Source organism: Amblyomma americanum, chromosome 2, assembly GCF_052857255.1.
Source record: "Amblyomma americanum isolate KBUSLIRL-KWMA chromosome 2, ASM5285725v1, whole genome shotgun sequence".
In the NCBI taxonomy this organism is placed as follows: Eukaryota; Metazoa; Arthropoda; class Arachnida; order Ixodida; family Ixodidae; genus Amblyomma; species Amblyomma americanum.
In genome coordinates this window covers 64,575,143-64,601,966 of record NC_135498.1, presented here as the reverse complement: position 1 = coordinate 64,601,966, position 26,824 = coordinate 64,575,143, and the positions used below count along the sequence as shown (strand labels likewise).

General features: G+C 46.4%; 1 protein-coding gene across 1 annotated transcript; it reads right to left on the bottom strand.

Moving 5' to 3' along the window:
* Positions 1-15,845: 15,845 nt before the first annotated feature.
* On the bottom strand, positions 15,846-26,064 carry LOC144118639 (uncharacterized). Its single transcript, XM_077651517.1, has 4 exons — positions 25,934-26,064; positions 22,304-22,471; positions 20,147-20,230; positions 15,846-16,268 (listed from the first exon to the last, which is right to left on the bottom strand). The coding sequence occupies exons 1-4, from the start codon at positions 25,997-25,999 to the stop codon at positions 16,194-16,196; spliced, it is 393 nt and encodes a 130-aa protein (XP_077507643.1). The 5' UTR covers positions 26,000-26,064; the 3' UTR covers positions 15,846-16,193.
* Between the last annotated feature and the right edge of the window lie 760 nt (positions 26,065-26,824).

Sequence of the window (26,824 nt, the reverse complement as noted above, 5' to 3'; positions counted from 1 at the left end):
CGCCTACAGAGCGCCTACTTGTTTGTTATCCACCCTGCTGTACGATGTCGCACACATGGGTGCAATGACTGCGAATATATCTCACACTAAAAATATTTTACATGTGGGTTAAACACTGCACCCGCCTATCCTGTTCTGCTGTACGTTTTTTTTTTTACTGGAACTGTGTCGAAATATTACTGTCGTCAAAATTTACTCCTTACGGCAGCACAGCATGCGGTTCGGATATGACAGATTATGCATTATGAATGCTTCCTTTTCAAAAGGTACACGTAACAGACTTCAGTTAACGTCTCAATACAGTTAACTAATTTTCGCGTTGCATAAAAGGTTGCACACACCTTCACATCGGGTGACCGTTCCCTGGATGATGCGGATTCCGTTTCTTGTGAAACAGTTGAGCTCGATTCTCCGGCGGACTCAGCCGTCGCCGCCGTGTCCGTTGGCGGGGAACGCTTCCGAGGGCGCTTCTTCGGACTAGCGGCAACAGCATCGGGGTCGCCTTTCTCCATCTCGGACTCTTGGTATACTGACAACGCCCAAGGCACAGCTCTTGTCCCGGCGAAAGCGTACAAATAACTAGCCTGGAAAGCTGCTCTGTTTATGCGTGAGCGAGAATAGGGCATGCGCACTCAATGACCGTTTGATTGCCGTTTTGGGCGATAGACGCACAAGCGTTGCGCATCAAATCACCATGAACTATGACTTTATCTCGCCACATGTCCGTGATTCGTGGGTTAGATAAACGAGAAAGAAGACGCTGATTCAACGAGGGCAAATGTTGCATGTGGCCATGTGTCTGCGTATTACAGCATTCTGATCATTGTTGCTTTCAGGTTAACTTCCTTGTCCTCAAGCTCAATGCCTTCACTCATGCTTGTTTTCTGGTAAAAAATTCTTGGACTGAATGAACAGACCCATGGAGAGGAAGGGAACGGCATGAGAAAGCATTTTTTCCCTCCTACATTTCCATCGTGTGAATTATTTGCCTATTAAGTGCAACTAAGCGATAATCGCGAGTTTAGATCAATTCAAGTGGCGGGGCACGTCGAAATTTAGGACCATTGCGTGTCGATCGATCCAATATTTTATTAGCACATTTAGTTCTTAGCTTTTGGATTTCTTGGAGAAGTTTTCTCAAGCAAAACAAAAATCAAAAGCACCACTGCGTTGTGCGCTGGCTAACTCGTTTAGCACCTGGGGTCAATACCTGGAAGCGCTTCCCGGCCATGGCGTCAGCATTTCGTTGAGGAGAGAGAAATCTCTGTTCCCTATTATGTCATTGTTCTTTGATTAACCTAATCTGACTGAACTAAAACAGAACACGCATGACGGCGCGCCTTTTTTCTGCCATAATTCTGTCCCATCTGCATGCATTTCCTTTCAGAGCGGTTGACGTGTCTACTGTCGGCGAGAAAGTTATTCCATCTTTTTTTTTTCGTGTCGACCATTTAGCATTTTGTTTCGCCCGTTAAATGCGTGTAAAGGCTCGTTGCATAAAGGCTCCCAGCTCTCAGTATTATTATACGGAGTATGTAAGGCTATGAGGTCTTTTTTTATAGCAGCCTTTCTCACTTCTTATGTATTGCTCCTAAAGGTGAGAGAGAAAGCAGAACAAGGCTTTTATTTTTGCACGCACACATATTCATGTAGTGCCCTAATAGGCTCAAGCTTTAAAAAAAAATGAGGGGAAGCTATTCAGCGGTATTTGCGGAACTGGAAGCTTATAGTTTCATAAATTAACGAACATGTTCGCCGCCGCGGCGGCTCAGTGAGTTTGGTGATAGGCTACTCACCCGAAAGAAACGAGTTTGATCCTGGCCGTGGTGGTCGCATTTCGATGTAATCAAAATGCTAGATGCCCCGGTACTGTACGAGGCCAGTGCGTATTAAAGAACACTAAATGGTCGAAATTATCAGAAGCCCTCCACTATAGTGTCTCTCATAGTCTGATTCGCTTTGAGGCACTAGACCCCGTAACACCAAAACTATTTACCAACGACTCGTTGCCCTTATACAAAATACCTTCATTCTAGTATATTTTCAGAAAGAATAAAAGTGAAAATGCACCGCTTATATAACCTTTAATTCACGCTTTCGGGCTCTTTTTTGTCTTTGTGCAGCTTGGCAAGCGTATAGGGTTTTACACAATTTCATACCAGTAATTTTTAATTATCAGAAACCGAGACTGCCTCATGAAGTTGTTGCCTATCTGTAAAGCCACTCAGTGCTTGCTTTGAAGCTGCTACTTTCTCAAGATACCGCGAAAAAGCTTTAAAAAAGAAACGCAAAGGATGATTGCGCAGGGTAACGCGTACATTTTTGCATTCACAGCTGGACTTCAAGTGACGTAGCAGAAGGAACCACAAAAGGGGCGTATTCTGTTAGCAACTGATAGTCGAAATCACCGATTCTATAAATAGTTGAAGCAATTCCATAGCTACCCTACATTCGTGCATTTCCCATCAGCGCATTGTACGGCGTCTGCCGCAGGCGAACAGTGTCAACGACTAACCTCTGCCATACAGTGTTCAGACCGCAGCAACTGCGGCGAACAAGAGTCCAAATTTCTAGCCGGAGTGCTTACGCGCTTGCACAACAAGCCGGAACGCAGCCCAAAGTTTCCAAGAGGAAGGAGTGATCAATTTCGCGAACTCTCAGCAATGTCTGGTGAGGATGACAAGCTTCGGCCGCTCTCCCCCGAGAGCGAAGGCCTGCCCTCCAAGAAGACTAAGGCACCTGAAGGAGACGACAGTAAGTCACCAACGGAGCCGCCGCAATCTCCCGATCCAGCCGAGCCCATGGAGGATGAACCGAAGCCATCCTGTAGTCGCACTGTTGCCTTTAAGGAACCTCCGACCAGCCCCAAAAAGGAGAAACCTCGCTCGAAGTCCCCCTTGCAGAAAGTCGCCGAGTTATTAAGGAAGAGCCCGAAGCCTAAACCGCCACAGGAAGGTGGAAAACCGGAGGATGTGAAGCAATTGACGCAGCAATGGGTGCAATCGAAAAGTATGTCCCCGCCGCCAGATCCAATGGAGACTGAACCAGTGAAACGGCCCTCGATAAAGGAGAAAAAGCGAAAGGGACCGGTGCCGCCCCCCCTCGTCATCTATCCCCTCCCGTATACCCTTGAAGAAAAACGAGAAGTCCATGAATGTATGCCTCAGGACATACTCGACCAGGAAGGCATCCCGAAAAAGCCCCCAATAGCCTCGGTCGAGACCTTGTCGAGCGCGTCTGGATCATCTCAAGAAAGCGCGAAGCCATCGACATCATCCGGCGCAGTGCGCCCGCCGCCACCGACGGCGACACCGCGCCCGAGCGACTGGCCCGGTCCCGAGACCGCTGAGGAGGAACCGGCTTCCGAGGCTTCCCAGAAGCCGAAGGAACCTGAAGGGGACGACAGCAAGTCGCCGCCGCCGCAATCCCCCGATCCAGCCGAGGCCACGGAGGATGAACCGAAGCCGTCCTGTAGTCGCACTGTTCCCTGGACGAAGGGACGTCCAGGCACCCCGAAGAAGGAGAAACGTCGCCCAAAGTCCCCCTTGCAGAAAGTCGCCGAGTTACTAAAGAAGAGCCCGACGGCTAAACCACCACAGGAAGGTGGAAAACCGGAGGATGTGAAGGAATTGACGCAGCAATGGGTGCAATCCAAAAGTATGTCCCCGCCGCCAAATCCAATGGAGACAAAGCCGGTGAAACGACCCTCGACGAAGGAGAAAAAGCGAAAGGGACCAGAGCCACCCCCCCAGGTCTTCTATTCACTCCCGTATACCCTTGAAGAAAAACGAGAAGTCTTTGAGTGTTTGCCTCAGGACATACTCGACCAGGAAGGAATCCCGAAAAAGCCGCCAATAGCCTCGGTCGACACCATGTCGACCACGTCTGGATCATCGCAAGAAAGCGCCAAGCCATCGACATCGTCCGGCGCAGTGCGGCCGCCGCCACCGACGGCGACTCCGCGCCCGAGCGACTGGCCCGGTCCCGAGACAGCTGAGGAGGAACCGGCTTCCGAGGAGCGGAAGCTTCGACCGCGACGGAAGGACCCTAAGCAGTGAGCCCCGTAACGTCACACCAGGCAGTACTTCGGCCCTGGAATGTTACCGGTGCCGCGATGCTGCCTCTATTCGAACGTGTTAAGGGCATCCTTGCCTTAAGATTTTCACTGCATGCAATGTTTATTTTGTGAGGTTGCGGTCGGCAGCAGTTTTACACAGCAGGAAAGAAAACCCTGTTAGCTTGCACTGACTTTTCGATATGTGTTTTTCTGCAATGCGAATAAACTTGATAGTTTTCCACTTTCTGCGGCTGTTCGTCTCATCGCTGCAGAATTTCTACCTTACACATCGCATATGTTGGTACGTTTCTGCGTTGTATTCGTGCATTTCGAAAAGTTCTGCCTCCGATCTCTGAACACGAGCCTAACATATTGACGGTCTTGTGCGAGGTGACAAGTGTATCTAAGCAGCACAAGTACCATGTGCCACCATAGCGTCGAGCAATGCTTAGAAACAAGTTTCCGCATAGATAAGCTCTCACATTTAAGAAGCAGTGTTTCAAACACTGCGCCATGCTCTTGAACATATTCAGGAGCTAATTTTGAAAACGTATGCTGTGATCAGAATTTCCAATTCACGTGTCAGCCACTGATAAATGCTCTTATATCATAGGGTGCTGCCTCTTTGTTCAGTATAACTTCCTTCTATAGTTTCGAGGCACCGTTGTCCAATTGCGCAAGTTGCGCATCCGGGTATTTTGTTCATAATAAGCCAGACTACGCTTACTGCAGAGCAAATATCTTTCTCAAATCGATCCAATTAGTCTTGTCTTTTGCCAGCTGCGCCCACATAATGCTCGCAAACTTCTTGATCTCATCCGCCTACATAAATTTCTGCCGCCCCCTGCTACGCTTGCCTTCTCTTCGAATCCACTCCGTTACCCTTAAGGACCATCGGTTATATATCCTGCGCATTACAAGCCCTGCCCGAGCCCATTTCTTTCTCTTGATTTCGACTAGGATCTCATTACCTCGCGTTTGTTCCCTCACCCACCCTGCCCGCTTCTGGTCTCTTAACTTTACACCTTTAATTTTCTTTTCCATAGCTCGCTAAGTTGTCCTTAACTTGAGCTGAACCCTTTTCGTTAGCCTCCACATTTCTGCTCCCTAGGTGAATACAGCACAGAATATGTGTCGACCTGCTGGAGTTTGGGACCCTCATCGCAGAAAAAAAAATTGGAGGGGGGGGGGGCACTTACACTGCGCTTAAAAACTATGACTCATTAGCGTAATGGGTTAATTTCCATATATGCACAAGGTCATTCTTCACTTTATATTCATAGATACCTTGAGTCCTCATAGAGATGCTGGCCTAGCGTACTCAGCAGGTGCTCTCAACGATGGGCGCTGTGCGGCCCATGTTGCCTTCCCGAGTAACCAATCATTTACTGCCACCTGCCACGGTGGGGCGGCGGCACGTTGTGGTGACTCAGTAAGGTGACGTGGCCAAAGTGGCCCACCTGCATCTTAGGTTGCTCTCTGGGCATCACCGGCCAGAGGCATGTTCGTAATTTTTCGCTCAGGACGCCGACGTAACGAGACGTTTAACACTGACGTGTTAAAACCTGCGCGAAAAGGCTCGTTCGCATCCACATCATACCAGCTTGAGCGCAGTCTTCTAAGTTTTGCCTGCATGTGCTTAAAAGAGCTGCCGCGGTAGAACTATTATCTGCCAATTGGCAATAGGCAAACTCCTGAAGGGTGAGCTGCACACGTAAGACTTTGTTGCACTGTTTGCTGCTTTGTTCTCACGCACAACAACCGAGCCGAACAAAAAAACGTTCATAAGTGGGGCACACAGGAGAACGCGATACTAACAAATAACTCATTGAAAGATAGATTGAATAAGCGGGCAGTAAAATGCTTATCAGCTGCGGATAATATCAAAGATCTAGGGGGCCGTAAAATTATTGAAAGCAATACGTTTTAGAAGAAGATAGGCTGGAATTGAAAAAAAATGAGCAATGCATCATTAAACGTAGCTATAAGTAATTTGATTGTAGGGAACAGCTGGCGAAAAACGCGACAGCTTAGATAAGCAACAGGCAAAAGCGCTAGCAACTGAAGGTTTATTGCTGTGCTGGCAATAAATACTTGAGGAAGTATTAAAATAACACGCTTGTGTGTGTTTATTCTTTTAGCTGTGCTGTTTTTCGCGCGTTGTTGCCACTATAAACATGTGCCAACAGACCCGGCTAATTAGCGTAATGCTTTTTGTCATTTGACACGTCTTCTGTGGATGAAAAGAAAGATGTCTCTTTGTATGAAGTTTGGGAGGCATACAAGCTAAATTGGATTAATTAAATTGTGAATGAAAGCAAACAAAAACACTTAAAGACGTATAAAACCTGTAGAGTTGGCTGGGTTTAGTTAACTGTTCTTAACTGATAGGGAGCAAGCTACGTACACAATATCATGAACTCTACTGCATCCTTCGAAAAAGCCTAATTCAGTCCTATACAGGACAACCGAAGCTTTACCTAATACAATGCAAGCCTTAGCCGCCGCGGTGGCTCAGTGGTTATGGCGCTGGCTGATGACCCGAAAGACGTGGGTTCGGTCCCGGCCGCGGCGGTCGAATTTCGATCGAGGAAATACTCTAGAGGCCCGTGCTCTTTGCGATTTCAGTGCACGTTAAAGAAACCCAGATGGTCGACATTTCCGGATTCCGTCATTATGGCGTCCCTCATAGCCTGAGTCGCTTTGGGACGTTAAACCCTTGTAAACTAAACCAATTCACGCCCGTTTTTCATCGCTGGACCCTCGCAAACCACTGTCGCGTATTTGGCATGTAGCCAGGAGCTTGCGTTCACCCCCGCAGGAACGCTATCCTTTCCATGCCCTGTCTATTTACCAACGCCGTAATAATGTAGATGTAGCAGAAGAATTCTGCAAAATGGTTGTGGGCACAACTATGGTACCATCAACCAGTTTGAAGGCTTTTGTACCACCTTCACCAGATGACCACTACGACATGCTATTCACGATGCCTGAACTAGAAGCTGCTCTTTCCTCGTGTAGGCGTCCATCTGCACCTGGTCCCTACGGGATTTCGTACGCGTCCCTCTCTCACCTTGGCATGGAAGGCCGAACTGTGCTGCTCAGTTACTACAATGATACATGGGCTTCCGGAATCGTTCCAGAACACTGCAAGATCAGCCGCCTGGTTGCACTTTTGAAGCCTGGCAAACCTCCGTATGAGCTTACCTCATACCGGCCAGTTGCACTAGCAAGCTGCGTCGGCAAAGTTATGGAGCGAATGGTGCTGGCGCGGCTCGAATGGTTTTTAGAGCAGAATGCTCTCTATCCCGATATGATGACCGGGTTCCGGAGGGGACGTTCTTCGATTGACAGCGTAATCGACCTCATCTCGACAGTGGAACATGAAAAACGTAGTCGCCGACTCGCCGCCGCTGTCTTCTTGGACATCAAAGGGGCCTACGATAATGTACTTCAGACGCCATCCTTGATGCCCTTGACGACATTAGCGTTCGTGGATTGGGAGCTACCTCAACGGCCGGTCTGTTTACATGTCTACGCCTGATGGGGAGACTACCCGTCATCAGGTTTGCCGTGGAGTTCCTCAGGGAGGAGTTCTTAGCCCAACCCTATTTAACGTGGCATTGATTGGACTGGTGAATGAACTTCCCACTAACATTCACATCAGTGCCTATGCTGATATCTGCATCTGGGCGTCGGGTTCGACACGTCCGCAAATGCGTGCGAGATTACAACGTGCCGTGTCATCTACTTCAAGGTAGCTACGGCGTCAGGGTTTGCACTTGGCAGCTGAAAAATGTGCTGTGGTCGCATTCACGCGCAAGTCTGTATGCCACTACCCGGTAACTCTTCAAGGGGTTGCAATACCATACGTCTCCCACCACAGATTTTTGGGCATTATCATTGACCGCGATATGTCATGGTCGAGGCATATAAACATGCTAAAGAAAAGACTCACTCTTTTTTTCTATGTGCTTCGCTTTGTGGCAGGCATTAAATGGGGCCCAACGGAGCGCTCCTTGCTTCGACTTTACTATACTTTCTTTATTGGCTACATTCGTTACAGCCTTCCTGTACTCTCTAACATGAGTATTTCCTGCTTGCGGACATTAGAGAGTGTCCAAGCACAGGCGCTAAAGATATGCCTCGGATTACCACGTTGTGCCTCGAACAAAGGCACGACTGAGGAATCTCGTGCGTGCCCAATATCGGTCTACCTGTCACACGAACCACTTCGTGCATATTTACGTGCGCTTACACGGCACCGCTGTCACCCGCTGACGAAGATTTTTGATGAGCGACAGGACAGCAGTTTCGCACGCGCACTGCGCTTTTATCGCTTCGAATTGCCATCAGACTATGCCCTGCCGCATCATTCCTTGCAGCCCCCATGGGTAATGGCTCAGCCTTCAGTCTGCCTGCATGTCCCTGGCATAATCAAGAAGTCTGCGATGCCGGTTAGCGGACTGATGCAACTCGCACTTGCCTACATCTGGTCAGAATACCACAAATGTGTGCACGTCTACACGGATGGATCTGCGTCTCCAAATGCATCAACAGCAGCTTTCGCAATCCCTGCACAACAGACGACCCGCAGATTCATTTTGGGACACAAGTCTACTTCAACCGCTGCAGAGCTTGTGGGCCTTCGGGAATCGATTCGCCACATCTGCGGAGAACCGCCTCAGGAGTGGTGCATTTTCACCGACTGCAAACCTGCGCTACACATTTTAGGATGCTTCCTACGCCACACAGCCTACGAAGCTCTGGCTCTTGATATCATTAGTCACGTATCATTTGCTGAGGGAAACGGCCACCGTATAGTGTTTCAGTGGATCCCCGGACACTGCGGACTCGATAGAAATGAGACCGCCGACGCTGAAGCAAGGAGCGCCTACAGCAGGGGCCTGCGTACAGCTGTACCGTTCTCTATAGTGGACACAACTTGTCTCCTTTCGGAATTGATGAGGAGGGCGACGGCTAGGTACTGGGCCCTGCCAGACACCCGCCACATCCGCCTTAAACGGCTAGATCCGACGATGACTTTTTCAGTTTCTCGCGGAATACCTCGCCCTATTGCATGCGTTATCCGTAGACTACGTTTAAACGTGGCATTCACGCGCAAATACTTGCACTTAATAGGACAAGCGGGCTCCCCGGAATGTACCACATGTGGCGCGCTAGAGACTATAGAACATGCTTTAGTGGTGTGTCCAGCGTATGCACGTGAAAGACTCATACTCGCATCTGCTCTGAAGCCTATGGACACATCGCTCCTCTCTGAGGATTTGATCCTCTGCGCTTGGCCAGATAGTTTTAGAACTGTAAAGGCAACGCGAGCGCTCTCACGCTTTTTGAGCGACACGGACCTTGTCTCGCGTTTGTGATGTCAGAAAGTGTGCCTTGTTTTTTTTTTAAAGTAGTTTTTCATCTGCCTTCTCCCATCATCATCATCCCTCATCGTGACCTTCTTTTATCTCCTCTTCCCGTCCCCCAGAGCAGAGTAGCAGGCCAGATATCTATTTTTCAGGCCAACCTCTCTGCCTTTTTCTATCAATAAACCCTCCCTCTCTCTCTCCCCACGCCCGTTTTTCTGATCAAGAGCACTGCCTTCCAACAGATGTGCAACACGGAAACGGCTTCCATGTACAAGCTTCCCCAAGAAGCGTCGTGTGCAGGCGGTCTCTTCCATCCTTATAGTGTAGAGGCAGATTTAATCCCGTATAGTTCTCGGTAGAGCGCTCATGTTCCCTGAAACACTCATTCAAACAGCGCCCAGTTTGACTTATGTAAACGTTACCCCATGTGCGAGGAATCTAATGAATAACTCCTTGACATTCTGCGAACTTTCGGGTGTGCTTTGTTTCGTAAATCTGATTTCTCCTTTTCTGCAATATTACGGATCATAAAGCCTGGTAAGGTTACATGAAATAGAAAGATCAACGGAACCTTGCACTACGAAGCTACATTTTACAGTGTGTGCTACTTTATGGAGCCCACCGTAGAAGAGGTGCGTCCAAGGTGACGGATAGAAACGACCTGGAGAGAAAGAAGAACGAACGAAGACAGGAGAGGCGACGGGAGAAAGAAGGAAAAAGGGATGCTGGAGCGAAGAGAGAGATAGGAGAGACAGCGGCGCTCAGCTGCCGCGCCAGGTTCGTACTGGCAGCCGCGAAGTCTATCGATCACGTGAGCCAGTCTGGTTGTTTCTGCGGTTTTTCCTATCCCCGAGCGTATGCAGCTCGGCACCGAAAGTTATGGGCGAGAAGATACTGAGCCATGGTTAGATCTGCACCTGGCTGGGGAAGAAAAGCACTCGCGATAAGATCTAGCAGTGTAATCCATGCTATTTCAATGCAGGCTATCCCAATGAAGGAATGACTGGGTGCTGGCGCGTGTTGTTAAGTTTTGGAGTGAATTTTGGAGAGTCAAGTCGGAGCGATCCATTCAACTCTGGCGCCGGGTGATATCTGGGGAGCGAGCACTTGTTTTCAAAGAGCGTATATTGTGCGCTGGTACCCAGCAGCGCAGGTGCTGGGCACGTGCCGAGAAAGTGTCACGGAGCGAGAACAATTTTAGGGTGACTGGTCACGGAACGTTGCCGGGAGGCAATGTATGCATTAAGCAGTGCACAAAACGAGGACGCTAGTTTTGACGCAATCATAGCAGTCGTTTAGCATAGTACGCACAGCTGTCGTATCGCGCGCCGCCAGCAGGCATGGGCGGTATAGAAGATACGCGTATCTAGATACTATTTTTCGGCACATTTTGTGTATCAGTATTAGGTATCGTTTATGAAAAAATGAAAGTATCGGAGTAGTGGTTTCGAAAACACATTTTTAATTGTCTTTTAACTTCAGTCGATACTGAAAAAAAATATGAACCGATTTACCTTACTTGGCAAATGCAAAGTATGTGCGCTAGAACGTCGCGTTTCATTTCGCTTTCAGTTCCAGATTAGGTTTCAGGGTCAGGGTTCAGGCGAAGAGTGGCTAAATCGGGGATCAGGGACCTTAGTGATCAAGCCCTATAAAATTTTGGGACAACTTAACACAACTTAAGAAGGAACTGTGACCGCGGTCTGCTCGGGCTGGACTGCGTGCGGATAAAAGTTGAAGAAGGCGACGACATACTATCGCGATCGAGAGAAACGTGGATAACGCGGGATCTACACATTCCGCTGTTCGAATTTCGTTTCAGTTCAGTTCAGTTTATTACATTATCGCGCTTTTACTTCGGTGATGGCTGAATTACTCTAGAGTCGTCCGTGATACCTTACAGGGTGACTGTAAAGTCTTTTTGGTACCAGCCAGGTAAAGCACGATGAAATCAAATTCGAAAAGCATAGATTGTAGGCACAGCATTGTTCGCGTCAAACACGAGGGGTAATCGAGGCTGAACTGTTCGTGCTGCAGTGGGCTCGAAGCTCACTCACGGCCTTACCGCGGACATATTATTCTTACGTCTGCAGGTCTAGCCGGCTTCAAACACACAAGCAGACAACGAGTCTTTTCGGGAATGGTAGACTTAGTGCTAGCGCTCTAGAAAAAGATGTGTGCCGCAATTTTTGAGGCTGCTGTGGGTCAGACTTCTTTCCGGTGGCGCTAGCTTAGTTGGTGGAAAACTCAAAAGAGGGATGCAGTAGAATTAGAAGAGACGATTCCAATGTCATTCAGACTTTTTTCTTGTAATGGAACCGTTGTAATGGAAACAGCGTCCCTCCACCCGTATTTCAAGTTGCAGTGGATGCAAACAGAAATGAAGCACTTTCGCTGTTTTAATGTTCAGGAGCTTAGGGAAAATTTCTTGCTAACTTTGGCAAAACGATAAAGGTCAAGCCCACTTCAACACGCGGGTCAGTAGGCTGATCAGCATTGGCAGCGTCTCATTCACCAGGGGAATCATTCCTTACGTTTGTGGAAGCAAGCGCTGCAACAAGCCGTGGTTCTCACGAGCCGCTAGTGAAACTTCTGCTTTTAACGGGCTACTCCGGCTTTTTTTTCTTTTTCCCCGTAATTTGCTGAAACTTCTACGGTACGTTCACCGCAGTTTTATAGTCCTTCGTGCCAAATTTCGCAGTGAGGCGATGTTTGATTGCAGCGCAGACAAATTTTAAAATTCCCTCTTTTCCTAATTCGTGGCCTCAGCCGGATTGATTTCGGCATCCACGACTGTCGGTAACCGCTCTGAGTTTGCTGAAGGACAAAATTTTGATCTTGCCTTTGGTAATTACAGAAAACTGTGACCCAGGCTGTCACTTATAGTGGCCAGTTTATGGCATCAATCCGCACAAAATATATTTTGGGAAGTAACCGCGACTTCAAAAATTCGTCTACACTGACGCCATCATATTGGTAAAAATCCAGTTTTGGTTTAGTGATTTTTGGCGTTTTAAAATACTTCTACTCGGTATATTGAAAAAAAAAGTTATTTCGTACCGTAGAGTTGGGACCCTAATGAATGTGATGTGATTACACATTCGAAATGTTCAAAAAGCCCCTGCGTAGATATTTAACCGCGACTCTAGGATCCTCGAGTCAACGTAGCTATGCTTTACTCTTATGCATTGATTTAAGGCGCATTCATCAAATGCAACACGACAACATGCTCGCCTCCTCCTGAAGAGAACCTTTCTTTCAGTTATAGCACAGCCGCATCGCGAGGTTCTTTTGGACCGGCGATTTGAAGAAATGCTGTTATTTAATACCTTTTTTAAAGCTAACTCCTAAAAACAGGGATGAGCAAAAGATATTTTGATGAATGAAAACTTTGAGACTTTTTTTTTCTTTTCATAGGCATTTAAAAACAGAATGTTCAACTTCAAACGTGTGATAAGCACAGTACTGTGTAAAAAACTGTTCGCCTTACCAAGCGCACGGAGCTTCGACCTTCGGACACATGGGGAAGGCAGAAACTCTCAGTTGGCACTGCATTAATGAATGAAAAGCATGAGAAAATTTCTCAAGTTCAATTGTATGTACTAAGGGGCTCACAGATTAGCTCGTGCGAAGGGTATTGCCTTAAAAAAATTGACTTTACTAGGCTACTTAGGGAGGTGAGCGTTTCAATGTTAGCATGGCTTATGTCAATGCTTAAGTTCGAAAGGATCCTGCTCCAGCTGAAAATAAAGATTTTAAAGATTGGAGCTTAAAGAAATTCGTGCAGCCGCATTCGTTCATTTATACCATTTCAAAAAGAGTGAAGTATCCAGAAGTCACATAGAAATTTGTTAAATTAGGTAATCATATTACCAGGTTTATCATCTTTGGTGAATATTTGAGTAATGTTTCAGTGACATCTGCCTTTTGCTTCAGAGAGTTTGCAATATTAAATTTGCAGTTTCGCGCCTTCAACTACTTCATATGTAAATTATAACCCTTCCAGCTTTCATTAAAGATAAAATAAAAATTCACTGTTTCAGCATAACTCAGTGATTACTATTAACGAAAAAACAATTCCGGAATTGTCGGCATATCTGGAACCCTTAGAACTTTCGCCTTATCAAAACGATTTTCCAAACTTCGGTCAACCAGTTAAAAAGTGTTGCTTAAACTGACATGACGCACTAGCCAAACGAAATAACTTCTGTATAACAGAATCACTAAGATATAATTCTTGAAATGACTCCAGCGGTAGCCTAATGTTTTGAGCATGCGCTTCGTAAGCACAAATAGCGTGGGTCCAATGCCCAATACTGCCGATTTTAGACACGGGTGACAAAATAGGCAAAACCGTTCTCATGGTGTTGTGCTCGGCTTCTTTGGGTAAACTGTTTGAAGAATGTGTCTATAATCCCACCTTGTGTGCAAGAAAAACTATTCGTGTCTTGGCGCTGTGTGGCCAAAGCTGCACCTGCACCAATAAAAAGAATCATCATCATTAGAATTCTAACAACATAAAAATATCGTCACAATGCACCGTAAAGCTGTTAGGTTTGCCTCTAATAATTTTGGAGAGACTGGCGTCCCCAAAAACTTGGTAGAAATTAATAAAAACGAAAGGCGAAGCTGTACCAACAATTTAGGTTACAACTGTTTGCTCTCTTAGTGGATATAAACTTGGTCTTGATCCCTCAGTACACTTAGCGACGTTATCTACTAGACAAAGTCGGCATAACTTGTCTTGTTCTTTGACTCCTATATTTGTTAAAAACAGCCGCTTATAGTCGCGAGTAAAAAAATATTAGCACAATGACGCCACCGGTACGGTGAAAATCGCGTAGTGCGGCTGGCGGGGCGCAGTGATTTGCGGACACACCTGGTACCTTTGTAATTTGGCTTGTTCCAAACCGCAGCGCTGAGCGTTGCAATTTACCAGCGTCACTTCACTTGTTTTCACTCACGACTGTACAAGTTTTCTTTTTTTTTCCGGCTCACAATGGAAGGACGGAATCAGACCGCTAAGCCATTGCCCCCTGAAGTCTGACCAGCAAATACTATTTGTGCCTCTCTTGTCCAATTTTTCTTCTTTGTGCGCCTTAACTTGTGCACTCGCCCTGCTTGGGCTAAGGCTACGCAACATTTCAGCGCAAAAGCGCTGCTCCGTAGGATAAACACCGAACAAGATCTTGCGTTGTTTGTACGTTTGCGGTGTTTGTATGCTTGCAGAGTTTGTGGGCTTGTGCTAAGTGAAATAAACAAATAAAAATAAATCAAATAAATTAATATCCGCGACTTGGATTCGAACCCCGGGCTGCGCGAACAGACCAGCTTCGCCGCGGCCGAATACGCCTCGTGTTGTTGTTGCTGTTGTAGTTGCCTCAAAAGCGATGGCACATACCCACGGTGGGAGAATGGCCACGGCTTGGTGCAGTTCCAAACAGGCCTGGAGTTAAACTGCAACTTACTCTAGCTCTGTGCATCCTCTTCCTCATCGACTAATAGCACGGCTTCTAATGTCAAATGAGAGCTAGGTGGTTTTTTTTGCGCGTGTGCAAAATACGAAAAGACCTGTCATGCAGGGCGTTTCTGCTGTGCCAATATTCTGTACGAAGGCTCAGTTATAAATAGGAAGGGTTCCAGATGTCGCAAACGCGTGCCGATTCGAATAAGGCCCGCAGTCATCTCTGAGCGGGTGGTTCGCGGGATCTTCAGGTGATTTTGTGGCACGGATAGGACGGCGAGGTTATGCAATGGCGGGTGCAAGCTGCATGATCCGGATCGTCAAAACCAAGAGAAGCGCTATAGGCTACTTGAAAGAGTTTACAGATTACTGTCGTTGTTTAGTTCAGCGCACACCTGATGCTTTCCAACTTACTCGTAAATAATGGTGGGCAACTTCAAGTGCGTAACCCTGACCAGGGGGCATTGAACAAACTCTATGGAGAATTAGATATTTATTACTGTTTCAAAACGAATTGAAATCAGACCATGTATCTTTTGTATCTCGTCACATACCACAAACAAATTGATGAGAGCATGCTCTGGATCTATTCCTACATTCAAGGCAATCCATATTTTGAGCATGGGAGTCCATTAGCACATGTCCTATTAAGTTCCTATGTTGGCAGATTCGCGTGTAGTGTGCAGGTGCTCGAAATTATTCGGAGACATCGACTACAGCGTCCCTCATTCCCTGTGTCGATTTGGGACGTCCAGACCCATAAACCAAATCATAACATGAATTGAAATATTCCTTTCGGCAGCTCAGATAACGGGCCACTTCGTGGCCATTCTTACTAAAGAAACTAGTAAAAATAACGGCCTGGATCAGAACTATGCGCAATCTATTTTATTGGTGTTATAAGTATTTCGTGGCATCCAGCAATCAACTTCTTTCTTGCGACACGAGGGACAATTTCATTCGTAAAGTTTTGCTTAGGGAGACCAAATGCTTGGATTTTCATCTGTAAAGGGTACAAACTAGGTGATGTCCACATTTCTTATACTGCAACTACGAAATACTATTCTGTTTCACTTTTACTAACGGAATTCACCACTATCGACAGCGCATTTCTGAGATGTCCCATATGTTCTTGAGAGTACACAAGAGGCCGCGATCACGTTCATGTGGATGCTGAGTTCTAAATCACATAGTGCTGGTTGCAGGGCACACCAGCAATAGCAGAAATTTTGTTCCATGAAGATGTAAAGCAATCAAAGGGGCCGAAGGCAAACGTCCAGTCCGTTCCTTTTGCCTATTGCGCTGGCTTCGGTCGCACGGAATGGATGAAGTGGGCGACATGGAACGATCCGCAAACAATGGCAGTGACCTGAAAAAGAGGCGACGGTACAAATATTGAAATATTTTTAATTCTTTGTTTCACTGGGAGAAAGAAGGTTACTTTAAAACAAAATAACTTGAGGTGGACGTATTCATAGTTGTCGCACTTTCCGGCTGTGTTTTCAAATATTTCACAAATCCATGGTACTGGAGCTGAGCTAAATGCAAATCAAGTATTTAAAATGAAAACTTAAGCTCCGCTCTGAGGGCATGGCTCGACCTCAGATTCATAAATCCCTCGTTGTCCTCGTACCACTCCTGGCGCAGTGGTGCAGCGGTTTAGCGATGCGCCACTGTTCTGCGATGGCAGGTGCTGTCACGGGTGGGGCTTGCGCGACCTAGTGTTCCTGTATATGCTCCCGCAGGGAGCAGAGTTGCACGTCTGTTTTCCCTTGCCACTCCGAACGCCATTCGCCGAAATGCGATCACATGATTTTCGTAACGTCAGGTGTTCAACTTCCCGCGGGGAAGCTGACTACACAGGCATAGTGTTGCTGTATATGCTCCCTCAGGAACACTACACAGGGGGACAGCCCCTCCTATCTTGAGCACAGTCTGCTTTGTTATCCGATGGGACGGTATTGTGAAGGCCCCATCTGGCTGAGGGATGTGGCCAGGGGCTCCCCATCTTGAGTGCTGTCTGCTTTGTTATCCGACTGAGGGGGTATTGTGAAGCCCCCACAGGGACGAGGAGAGGTGCCTCTAAACAGCCTGCTCGTGAGGCTCCTGCCACACGAGAAGCAGCTTTCCCGCAGAGCTTGGAACAAAATTGCGGACCTTCGCGCCACTCTGCTCCGTGCGGGAGCATATTCAGGAACACTAGTGCGACCCAGGTGCCTCTTCCCGAGCAACCTCACGCTACCAGTTATTAATTTCTCTGCCACCTGCCACTGTCATCAGTTTGCTCACAATCCGGTGGACAGGCTGTGATGACGCCACAAGGTCGCGTGACCTAGGTGGACCACCTGGGTTGCTCCTCCGGGGATTTTTCCCTCACAACGCCCACCTCGACGACACAGGCGACGCCGCACTATCTGCAGAACGGCAGCCTTAACATAATCACGTTAAAAGACGTAGCTGTATTTGCAAACAAACAGCGGCACGTATATATGACTGGCTTATTTTCCTTTTTTGTTTCGGTTATGTTAAAGTTGAACAAGGGTTGATCCTGACGTGACATAATGGAAGCTGCCATGTGAGCCAAGTAAACCTCTTGAGCCGCGTCATACTTATGAGCTAAAGCTTAGAAGCATGCTTTTTGTGATACCAAAATAATAAGATAAAAGTATATCTAATTCTTGAGAAATGGCAAGTAATCGAAAGTTAAGAAGGCCTACTTGTATACAGCGTCTCCTGCTTCCAACTCTTTATTTAGGCAATTCCTTAGCCTTAGTAACTGTAGGAAATCTGGTCGCGCTGCTACCAACATCAACAGCAGTGTTACGTTCACAGTATCAAAAATTCGAGGACACTAGCGCTCCGCCTTAAAGGTGTCACGCGACGGCGTTTGTGTTCCCTTCAGCGGCCAGAGGTCGTCTTTGCATATCACTTCGCAGAGAGGGAGACTGTCTTTCATGTTACCTTAAATTATTTTGCTTTGATATCTATTTTTATTTACCACAACAAAAGGCCTCCTTTTAACCAAGTCGAATGTACGTTCCTCTGTGGCCTAAGGGTTGCGCACCCGGTGCACGACCCAAGGGCTAGAAGTTAATCTTTGTTCCACCATGTTTCTTTTGGGCGCAATCACATTTCTTTCTGCAAGGTAACTACTTGATGATAGTGGAATGACACCATGATCCTGATTAGTTCTCGGTGCAGCAGTGCGTGCCTCGTAGAACGCTCCTGGAGCAAATGCTTTTTAAGGCGATAGCTGTTATTAATGAAGAAGCCTAGAGGAGGAATGTGCGTTCACTTGGCTACTTCCGGGTAATGGGAAAGGCAGAGACATGAGGAAGGAAGACAAAAATAAATTTTGACAAAGCAATCAAAATCGCAGTAATTACCTAATCGACGGAACGGAAAGTTTAAAGAAGGTAGTTAAAAAAAGGAGCAGAAAGAGGAACTTAGGGGAGTGTTCCGAAACAATTTCGACCGCAAGCGGTTCTTGGCCGTGCATCGACATAGCAAAACTAAACAGAGTCTTTTACATTCGCCTCGATCCAAGCACGACTGCCGCAACCGGGATTATATATCCAGCGCCCTTGTCCTCAGCAGCTGATTGCCATGAAATAGGCTGCCACAACGGCAGAGCGAGTTTAGGCTGTGCATGTATATAGCTCACACGAATGCAACGAAGAAGAACCGCACTTTATGGCGGTTGGCCTCGGCAAATGGGCTTCGCAATGTATATTATTTATATTTAGTGCGAAATATCAGACAAAACGACCCTATTACTTGCATAGTCTTTCCATTGAAGAGCGCTCAGTGATTATAGCGTCGGCAGTGGCCTCTTCATTTTCTTGACACGGCAAGCAACCGGAAATTTTTCCGACCTTGTCTTGGCTACCAAAATTTTAGAGATTCTGTTTATTCTTTTGAATATTGCCCCTTTTATATCGGGTGTCGGCAGATCTCAATAATTCAGCGCTGTTTAATACGATAAATATGCGGTCCGCACCAAACATTCGCATAACCTTACCATATCTCATGGCTGAGTACAATCAGAATTACTGAAGTGAAACCCAGTATGCAAGTAAGAGTACGAGTATTGTGCAAGCATTTGTACTGAGGGTCACACACTAACGGGAGAAGGTCAAGTTCTCGTTGCCACATCGCACATTACCATTATCTTATCTTCCTTTGATAAAGTGCCATAGGATTCTAAAATAATTCGCAATTCAATAAATTTACCTCAACTACCAGAATATTTGGCAGTGCAGTGTCCTTCCTGAGGGGCGCTTCGTGTATATAAGAAAACAGCACTTTGCCAACATGACAAAGTGGACGTCAGTGCAAGGAGAAGGATGTCATGTTGCAGGTTTGGCTAGAAAAAATACTGCGACAAAGTATCCAATTACCTCATCCCGCAGACAAGTTCATTTCAGATTAGGAAGCACGATGGCGCAGTTTTATTCGTCAGGGTCCTTTGTTGGAGGCAAGTAAGAATTGTGGAGGAAATGTTTTTTCTGCCATCTTTACTCTCGACGCTTTACAATATGCTCTCGTTACCCTTGAGAGATCCGGTAACTTAGGAAGGTTGAGGAAAGGCAGAGCGGTACAATTCCATCACATGGGATTAATTCTTTTAACCGTAGTCTATAATCCTCATTCTACAACTGCTGAAATAACTAGATGTGGCATTGGTGAGTGGACACGGGATCACAATAATGCTTCTATGTACTCACGACACCCACCTATAATTGTTCATTAACGATACAAAATGTATGTACAGCACCTCGTTAGAGTCCGCAGAAACTGGGAAAAATGAAAGCCTCGCTAAATTATTTGTCTAGCACGCACAGGCAACGTCCCTGTGTCTCGAAATATTGCGTGCAATTCGAGCTTTCTTTACTGCCTCTGCTGCCTTGAAAATCATTTTTGTCAAAAGCCAGCCATATTCATTCTTGGAGGAAAGATGTGGTCTGCCTAGAGGTGAGGCGAAAAAAGTAATTCGCTTTTATTTTGTTCTGAATAATACTCTTCAGATAGGACACAAGAGCTTAGAATGAGGACCCATGGTTATGAAACTAGGGTTGAAGTATTCCTGCGTGCCGAACGTTTCTCGCTCACCTTAGTAGTGTTACTATATAGTAATTCTTTAGGGATATTAACTTTTGCTATATTAAAGCATCGTCAAACAAGCCAAGGCAATTTGAAGTCCCCATACCCTCTGAACACGTGAAATGTGCATAAAATATAACTCACTCCGTCAGTGAAGGACTCATTTCGGACACTGCCCACACCGCCGAACATGTAGCAGGAGGCAGCTACAAGATGGAATACGCTGTACTGAAATGAACAACGAAAACAATATTAGTGATAATGCTTAATAATTGTGTACGGCCGTAAATTATGCAGTTTACATGACGCCGGGACTTAAATGCAAAAGCAGTTTGAGATATTCTTTTTTTTACCGCTAAAATGATAGTAGGGCAAAGGGCAAAAAATTACATGTTGCATATGGCTTAAGGAACCTTCCGTAAAGATGTCAGAAGGCTATGGAAGCGATTGTTTCTAAAAATGCAAAGGCTTCTTATAGGCACTTCTCACGTGTGACGTCAATGTTTCGCCTCAGCACGGCCTCCCGCAAAGGAGTTCAACCCGTTGCTGTTTCATTTCTTGAGCAGCAGATGCAGATTGTGCCAACGTCTTACAACTAAAGCTTATATTGCCTTGTTTTCCAAGACCGTAGCGTCATCTATCGTCCTCGGAGTGAAGCAGCTCGAGAAGGTCAGGGGAAAAATGCATGCGGTCATTGAAGGAACAACAGGCCCTGGCCACTAGTCGCCGACCGGCGCCTGCGTGCCAATAAGGCAGAAATTATCGCTTTTAGGAAATGGCAGGCACAGTAATCGAACCCCACCTTTAGGTGGACACCTCGACCGCCATGCTTCTAGAGGAGAGGGCGAAGAAAGAAACAGGAAAAAAAGTGGAGTACTCGAAGGCTCCTCAATAAATGCGACCACCTGAGGATCCTTAACATGCGCTAAAATCACACAATACACGGGTGACTTTCTCGGTTCATAAAAATATGGTTCTGAGGAAAGGGGAGGGAGGAGTAACTTTCTCACTTCTCGATGGACACCTGAGCCGTGCAGTGGAGTAGCGGCGAATGAGGGAATGAAAAAAAAATAAGGAAAGAGGCACCATGTAGAAGGACTCCAGGATAACCTCAAACACCTGGGGACCTTTACTATGTGCTAACATCACACAGCACACGGGTACGTTTTCCTCTTCGCCTCCATCAAAACACGGCCGCTGCGGCCACGGTTGAAACCAGCTGCTCTGGCTCTGTAGCCAAGCGCGCTAACCACTGTGCTACCGCGACGGGTGATAACTGAAAAAGCTAATTTGCATACTCAGGGCTCTCTCTGACGTTTCTAGATGAGGCTGAGGTTTAACCCGGCTATTCTCGCTGAGTAGACGAGCACGCTATCTTAAAGTGTCCCCGAATCGGATGATGCGCGAAAAAGCTCATTTCCATACCCTGTACTCTTTCGGACATGTCTAACTGAGGCTTAATGCTTGCTTATTATATATTCCACCAATAGTCGGTGTTTGTAAGCTAAACAGTGGGAAAGCGGTGCTTTTAGCGTGGTCCACGCTCAAGCTCACTCCGCTGTATTGCTAACGTTCTAGATATTTCAATTGCTGTGCGAAATGAAGAAACAAACGCAGGGTAACAGCTTGACGTCGGTGGTGCAAACGCTATCTTGAATAGGGTGTTCCTTGCTAGCGGAGCCTTGTTTTATGCGCGAGTAGGACTTGTTATCTGTTTTGTAGATATTGCTCACTAGCGCAATAGCCGGATCAACGCACATGAGAGACACTGCACACTTTACTAGCGATCACAAGAGACATGTCTGAGCACACAAAGCATCATTTGTTTCGGGATGTTCAGTAAAGTGCAAAACGTGTTGCATGTGTGATGTACAGTCAACTTGGTCTAACTACAGGGTTGTTATCAGCCAGACCAAACTTCGACCTTCCAAATTATACACTTCAGGCACCCCCGCTCCCTACTAGCCATCGCTTTCGTGACCGGCAAAGCAGCTCCGGAAGCCATGGCACGAATAAAAGCACCATGACAGGAAAGGGAGTGAACAAGTGCACAGCAGTCCTCACCGAATACCCCAAATTGCGCCACTTGGCTTCCTTAAAATTTCGTCCCCCTAATGTAATGTCTAGAATGGCCTCCAAAGCAAACCCTTATCCTCCTACATGAGCAGTGCAGTTAAAAAAGTGCGCTTCTACAATGTTCCGCCCAAGCGTCGCATTAAGATAGGTTCTCTCAAAGTCGCCGTATCACATGGTGTTACAATGATTACATGCGATAGTAGACCTGTATAAGCGGGAACTCACGTAAAGAAGCCTGGGAAGCATGAGGGCCGTGGGCACGCTGAGCGAGGAAGACATCAAGAAGACGCCGCCGTTGGAGGTGATGGCGCAGGAACAGGTGTAGAGGAACTCTTCACTCCACGTCGAGGCACCGAAGGTCCCGTACATTGTCCAAAGAGCAGAGCCAATGACCTGCAAAAGAAACATTAAGGTATGCAACCATAGTTTCATGAGAAAGAGCACCCGGGTGAACACAACAAAGTGCTCACGGCAGCGGCAGTGGGGTCACGTAGCCTATGTAAACGCTGCAGCATTTCATGTGAGCGCATGATGAATGCAGGATTAACGTGAAATAAAACCCGTTAGGTTTTGTGCAGTGGGAATTTATTTCTTTACAAAATATTTCAGAGAGGAGCAGATAGAAAATATTGAGAAACGAGGAGAATGAATTTTCTTCAGAAAAGCGTAGTGTCAATCACATGAGACCAGTGCATGATACGCTCATTTACAGCCCCAAGAACAAAAGCGATAGAACAGTAATCGGCGACAAAAATTTTTCAGGTATTGTCCAACAGCAAGAGACTTTATTAGCCAAACATTCTTGTATTTTTTCTTTTGGGGGTGAGAAGGGGTTGTTTTCTGCATGTGCGCGTTATAAGCGCGTCTTCAGTTACTGCATGGCAGCGAAATAAACAATGTTATTATTAATATATTTAGGTTTGTTTGCATTTATTTTTCTCAGAATAGCAGTGCGGCTATTTGGACCGTTTGACGCGCACTTTAACGAAGACGGAAAAACGAGAAAGCTGGATTTCGAAAGACCAATGTCAAATTCGGGACAAATGTAACCGAGTCCCCATTCATGTTCCGAACAGTGCCGCACAGCATGTAGGCGTCACGTGACGCAGTCCAAGCGTAGAAACTGGCGACTGCCGTGGGCAGTTTCTTTCTATGAAACAGATTAACACAGCGCAACAGAACGAGGACAAGATCGGAGAAACACGAAACACAGGACGGGCGCTGTCCTGCGTTCCGTGTTCCTTCTATCTTGTCCTCGTTCTGTTTAGCTGTGTTAATCTGTTTTGTAGAAAGTATGAACGAACTAGACCACACCAGAGTCATCTTAGAACGCAGTTTCTTTTTTTCTTCATTCAGCCTCTTTCTTTATCCGTTTCCTTACGGCGCTGTTTGGATGTCCACCGTGATATGAGGTAGTTACTGCGCCATTTCCTTTCCCCATAAACTAATTTCAATTGCACGCGTAGACACAGGAGAGTTGCATTATGTGTGAGAGCAAAGATTGAAACAAGAAACGCGCGTCAAAACGACAGCGTCCGCCGAAGCAACGACGACGACATTAGCAAGAGGAACCTCCTGTGGCGAAGAGCCCTCGCCACAGTCGGCGAGGGCCCCTAAATCCTGGCCTCGAAGGACAAGGAACCCACCTTGTACGTCTGTATTCACACAAAGAGTGCATCACCAGGTGGCGCCATGCAGTGCGGCACGGTTCGCAACTTGGCGTGGGGGTCAGTTACTTTGGTCTCGAATAGTACATGAGTCTTCCGCTGCTCGTGACATCGTGCGCCTGTTTCAACACCATGAGTGCATCTTTAAGTGGCGCCTGCATTCAGAGCTGTTGCGGAACTTGCGAAACTTGGCCGCTGGCCGTTCTACGAAAGCCAGCAGCAATGCGAAGCTCTGTCGAGGACAGCGCAGGAGGTACAATGCTGGCAGCACTGCACCAGGCACCTTATCAGAGCGATGTAATCGCGGCACATTCAGGCGCGTGGAGCGTGTTGTCACGTGGTATTTTTAACAATTTCTCAGGCTTTAACTTCTGACGAATAAAACGGGCTACGCGACCGTTACCTTAACGAAAGGACCTGGGTCGGACAGTTTTGATGGCGCTCGGCACTTTTCCTCCTTACGCCTGAGTGTTTAAAGTGATATTCAAAGAGGTAAATACATATTGTTAGCTACTTAACAGTACGTGGAACAAAAAATACTGTTGGGGACATTACATTAGAACATTCATTTGATTTCAATTAGGAAGAACTGACCGGAGCGGTGGCCGAGTGGTTGAGCATCCGCCTCGCTTGAGGGAGGTGCGGGGTTCGATCCCCAGTGCCGCCGGGTACCCATCGGTAATACAATAAGCACAAGCTTCCCCTGTTCTGGTGCTCGGCTTATTTAGGGTGAAATGATTGGAAAATGGGTCCCTGACCCCACCTTGTGAAGTCGAAAATACCTTGTGCATGGCGCTCTTTGGCCATAGACGCCCTTGCGCCATAAAAATCCATAGTTATCGTCATCAATTAGGAAGAACCATGTTTTCTTTAAAATTCTCATCCATTTTACCTGGGACAACCTATGCCGGATGTTCGCCTAAGATGTTCTGAAACGTTTATAAAGACAAGCTTTTTCAGTTAAAAAAGCGCTTTTGTCGGCATAGCGTTCTCATTGATGAAGCGAACAGAATACAGCTCAGACGTGCTTACTGGTAGGCTGGTCAACAAATACTGAATAAATGACTTTTCGACTAGTACCGCTAGTCTCCTCATTCATTAGGAGGCGAGAAGCTCACCGTGAGTCATATGCCCACCGATTTTTAGAATTTCGAAAACACAGTTACCCTCAGCGCTGTGGCGTAACATATTTTGGCTATTTCTACGAGTTACTTGTACTGGAAGAGTTGATATGCCTGCAGGCTTCTCGAAATCACATGTTTTTTGATGCGATGTATGCAGAATTCCATGAAGAACATCGAAGATGGTAACTGAGGTTTCGAATTTCTAAGAACCGACTTAGATATTATATACATTGGGCCACACGCCTTCAAAAAATAAGGAGACCTAGAATTTGAAACGGCAACTTTGAATGTTCGCTATACCAGCCTGCTAGTTACCACCACTAAGCTGGATTGTGATGCGCTACACCGCTGACAGTGTTATACCAAAGAAACCACTCTTCTTACTGAAAATGCCAAATCTTAAAAAGGTGAGAACATATAAGATGAAATAACCGGTACACAACAATCAGAATGTCATCAACCAGCGATGAGGGTAGGGCTTCACATGAGTGAAGCGTGGCACGGGTGGCCACTTATCGGCATACTGCAACAAACCCGTTCACGCTGGCACACTGCTTTTTTATTAATGCAAGATCCTGAAGCATCAGTATGAACATAAAGCACTTCAGGTTACGATGCATTATAGATTATTCAGAAAGGTGTTTGATGTGTAACCACTCCGCCCTTCTCACTGCGCCCAAAATAGATCGTCTAGCTCTTAGAGTGATAGTACCTTTTCGATTTCTTTCTTCTTATTTTTTTGTATGTCTCTACACGTCATCTGTATTTTTTCAGACATTATGCAGAGTCTAATTATGGCTGATCACGTCGGCTGCCACTAAATCACTTGCTCAGTAAGCGTGCGCGTGCATGTGTCTTCCGCTGTCCGGATATCGAGGAATGCTACGTGTTCGTGATATCTTGCAGCTTCGTCTTCTATCATATCTTTATTACGAAGTCGCGAAAAGTAACGTAAGCAGTCCTAAAACGTCCTTCGAGATACAGTGAGTGCTCAGTGTTACGTGGCAACTGTAACGTAACAAAACGCAAAGCGAGTCAATCTACCTATAGTCGGGCGCACTCACCACTTCCACAAAGTTGAGCCACCCGTCTGGGCTCTTGAGGTACTCTCGGATATATAAGGCACACATGGCTCCCAGAGGTTAGCTCCCCTCTGAATTTACTCGGGTGAAGCGCTGGGCAGTTGCCGCCGGATCCTTCTGTAGAGAAGAGCCAGCGTCATTATTTGCAAGTAGCAGAGGGTTGCTTGTTTTTTGTATATCAGATCAAGCGAGCCTCACTAATACATTTTCTTCTTGTGCTGAGGATATTAGCTTTAAATGTTAAGAAAAATTGCTCTAAAATCTTGAGGTAAAAACCACTTCTTTCGATCTTTCATTTATGGCTAGTGAGATCATTCTAGAACACAAAGGAAAACACACAGTTTTAACTTTTTCTTGTCTTTTGGGCACTTAATGTGAGTAGGTGTTTGCCTAACATTATTGTTCTCACGTTGTTGCAAACATGACACTGTGCATTCTTTAGTAATTCCGAATTTGCGGTGATCCCGACTGAAATTACCGCTGGTTTGAGGTGACAAAAAATAACCGAAATGCGACTTAGGTGATAGACTGACATCAGGCAGTGTAGTGTTGGATATGTAAGGGGTGTAGAATTGAGAAGGAAATGTTTATGAATTAGGTACCTGTAGCGCCTGCTTGTGACGCTCTCAGCAGGCAGATTGGAAGCAGTTTACTTCACGTCGACAGAAACCGACTGCATCACTCCATTTAAATTCCAAAGTCTTGTTAAGAATCCAATACACTGGAACAGCTGTACGCTTAGACGTGCACAGGTTAGCCTCAATGTACCGACGATGATTGCTTGAGCTGTCGTTTATTGAGAAATGGAGCCGGAATACATGCATACGTCCTAACTTTATCTCCGCCTACTATGGCACAGACAGATATCTGTAT

What these genes read in the sequence shown, in the direction of transcription:
- LOC144118639 (XM_077651517.1), bottom strand. Translation starts at nt 25,999, where the DNA reads ATGTGTGCCTTATATATCCGAGAGTACCTCAAGAGCCCAGACGGGTGG. An exon ending in GGCTCAACTTTGTGGAAGTG is followed by an intron (nt 22,472 to 25,933) that starts GTGAGTGCGCCC and finishes TTTCTTTTGCAG; the next exon opens with GTCATTGGCTCTGCTCTTTG. An exon ending in ATGAGTCCTTCACTGACGGA is followed by an intron (nt 16,269 to 20,146) that starts GTGAGTTATATT and finishes CCTCTTTTTCAG; the next exon opens with GTCACTGCCATTGTTTGCGG.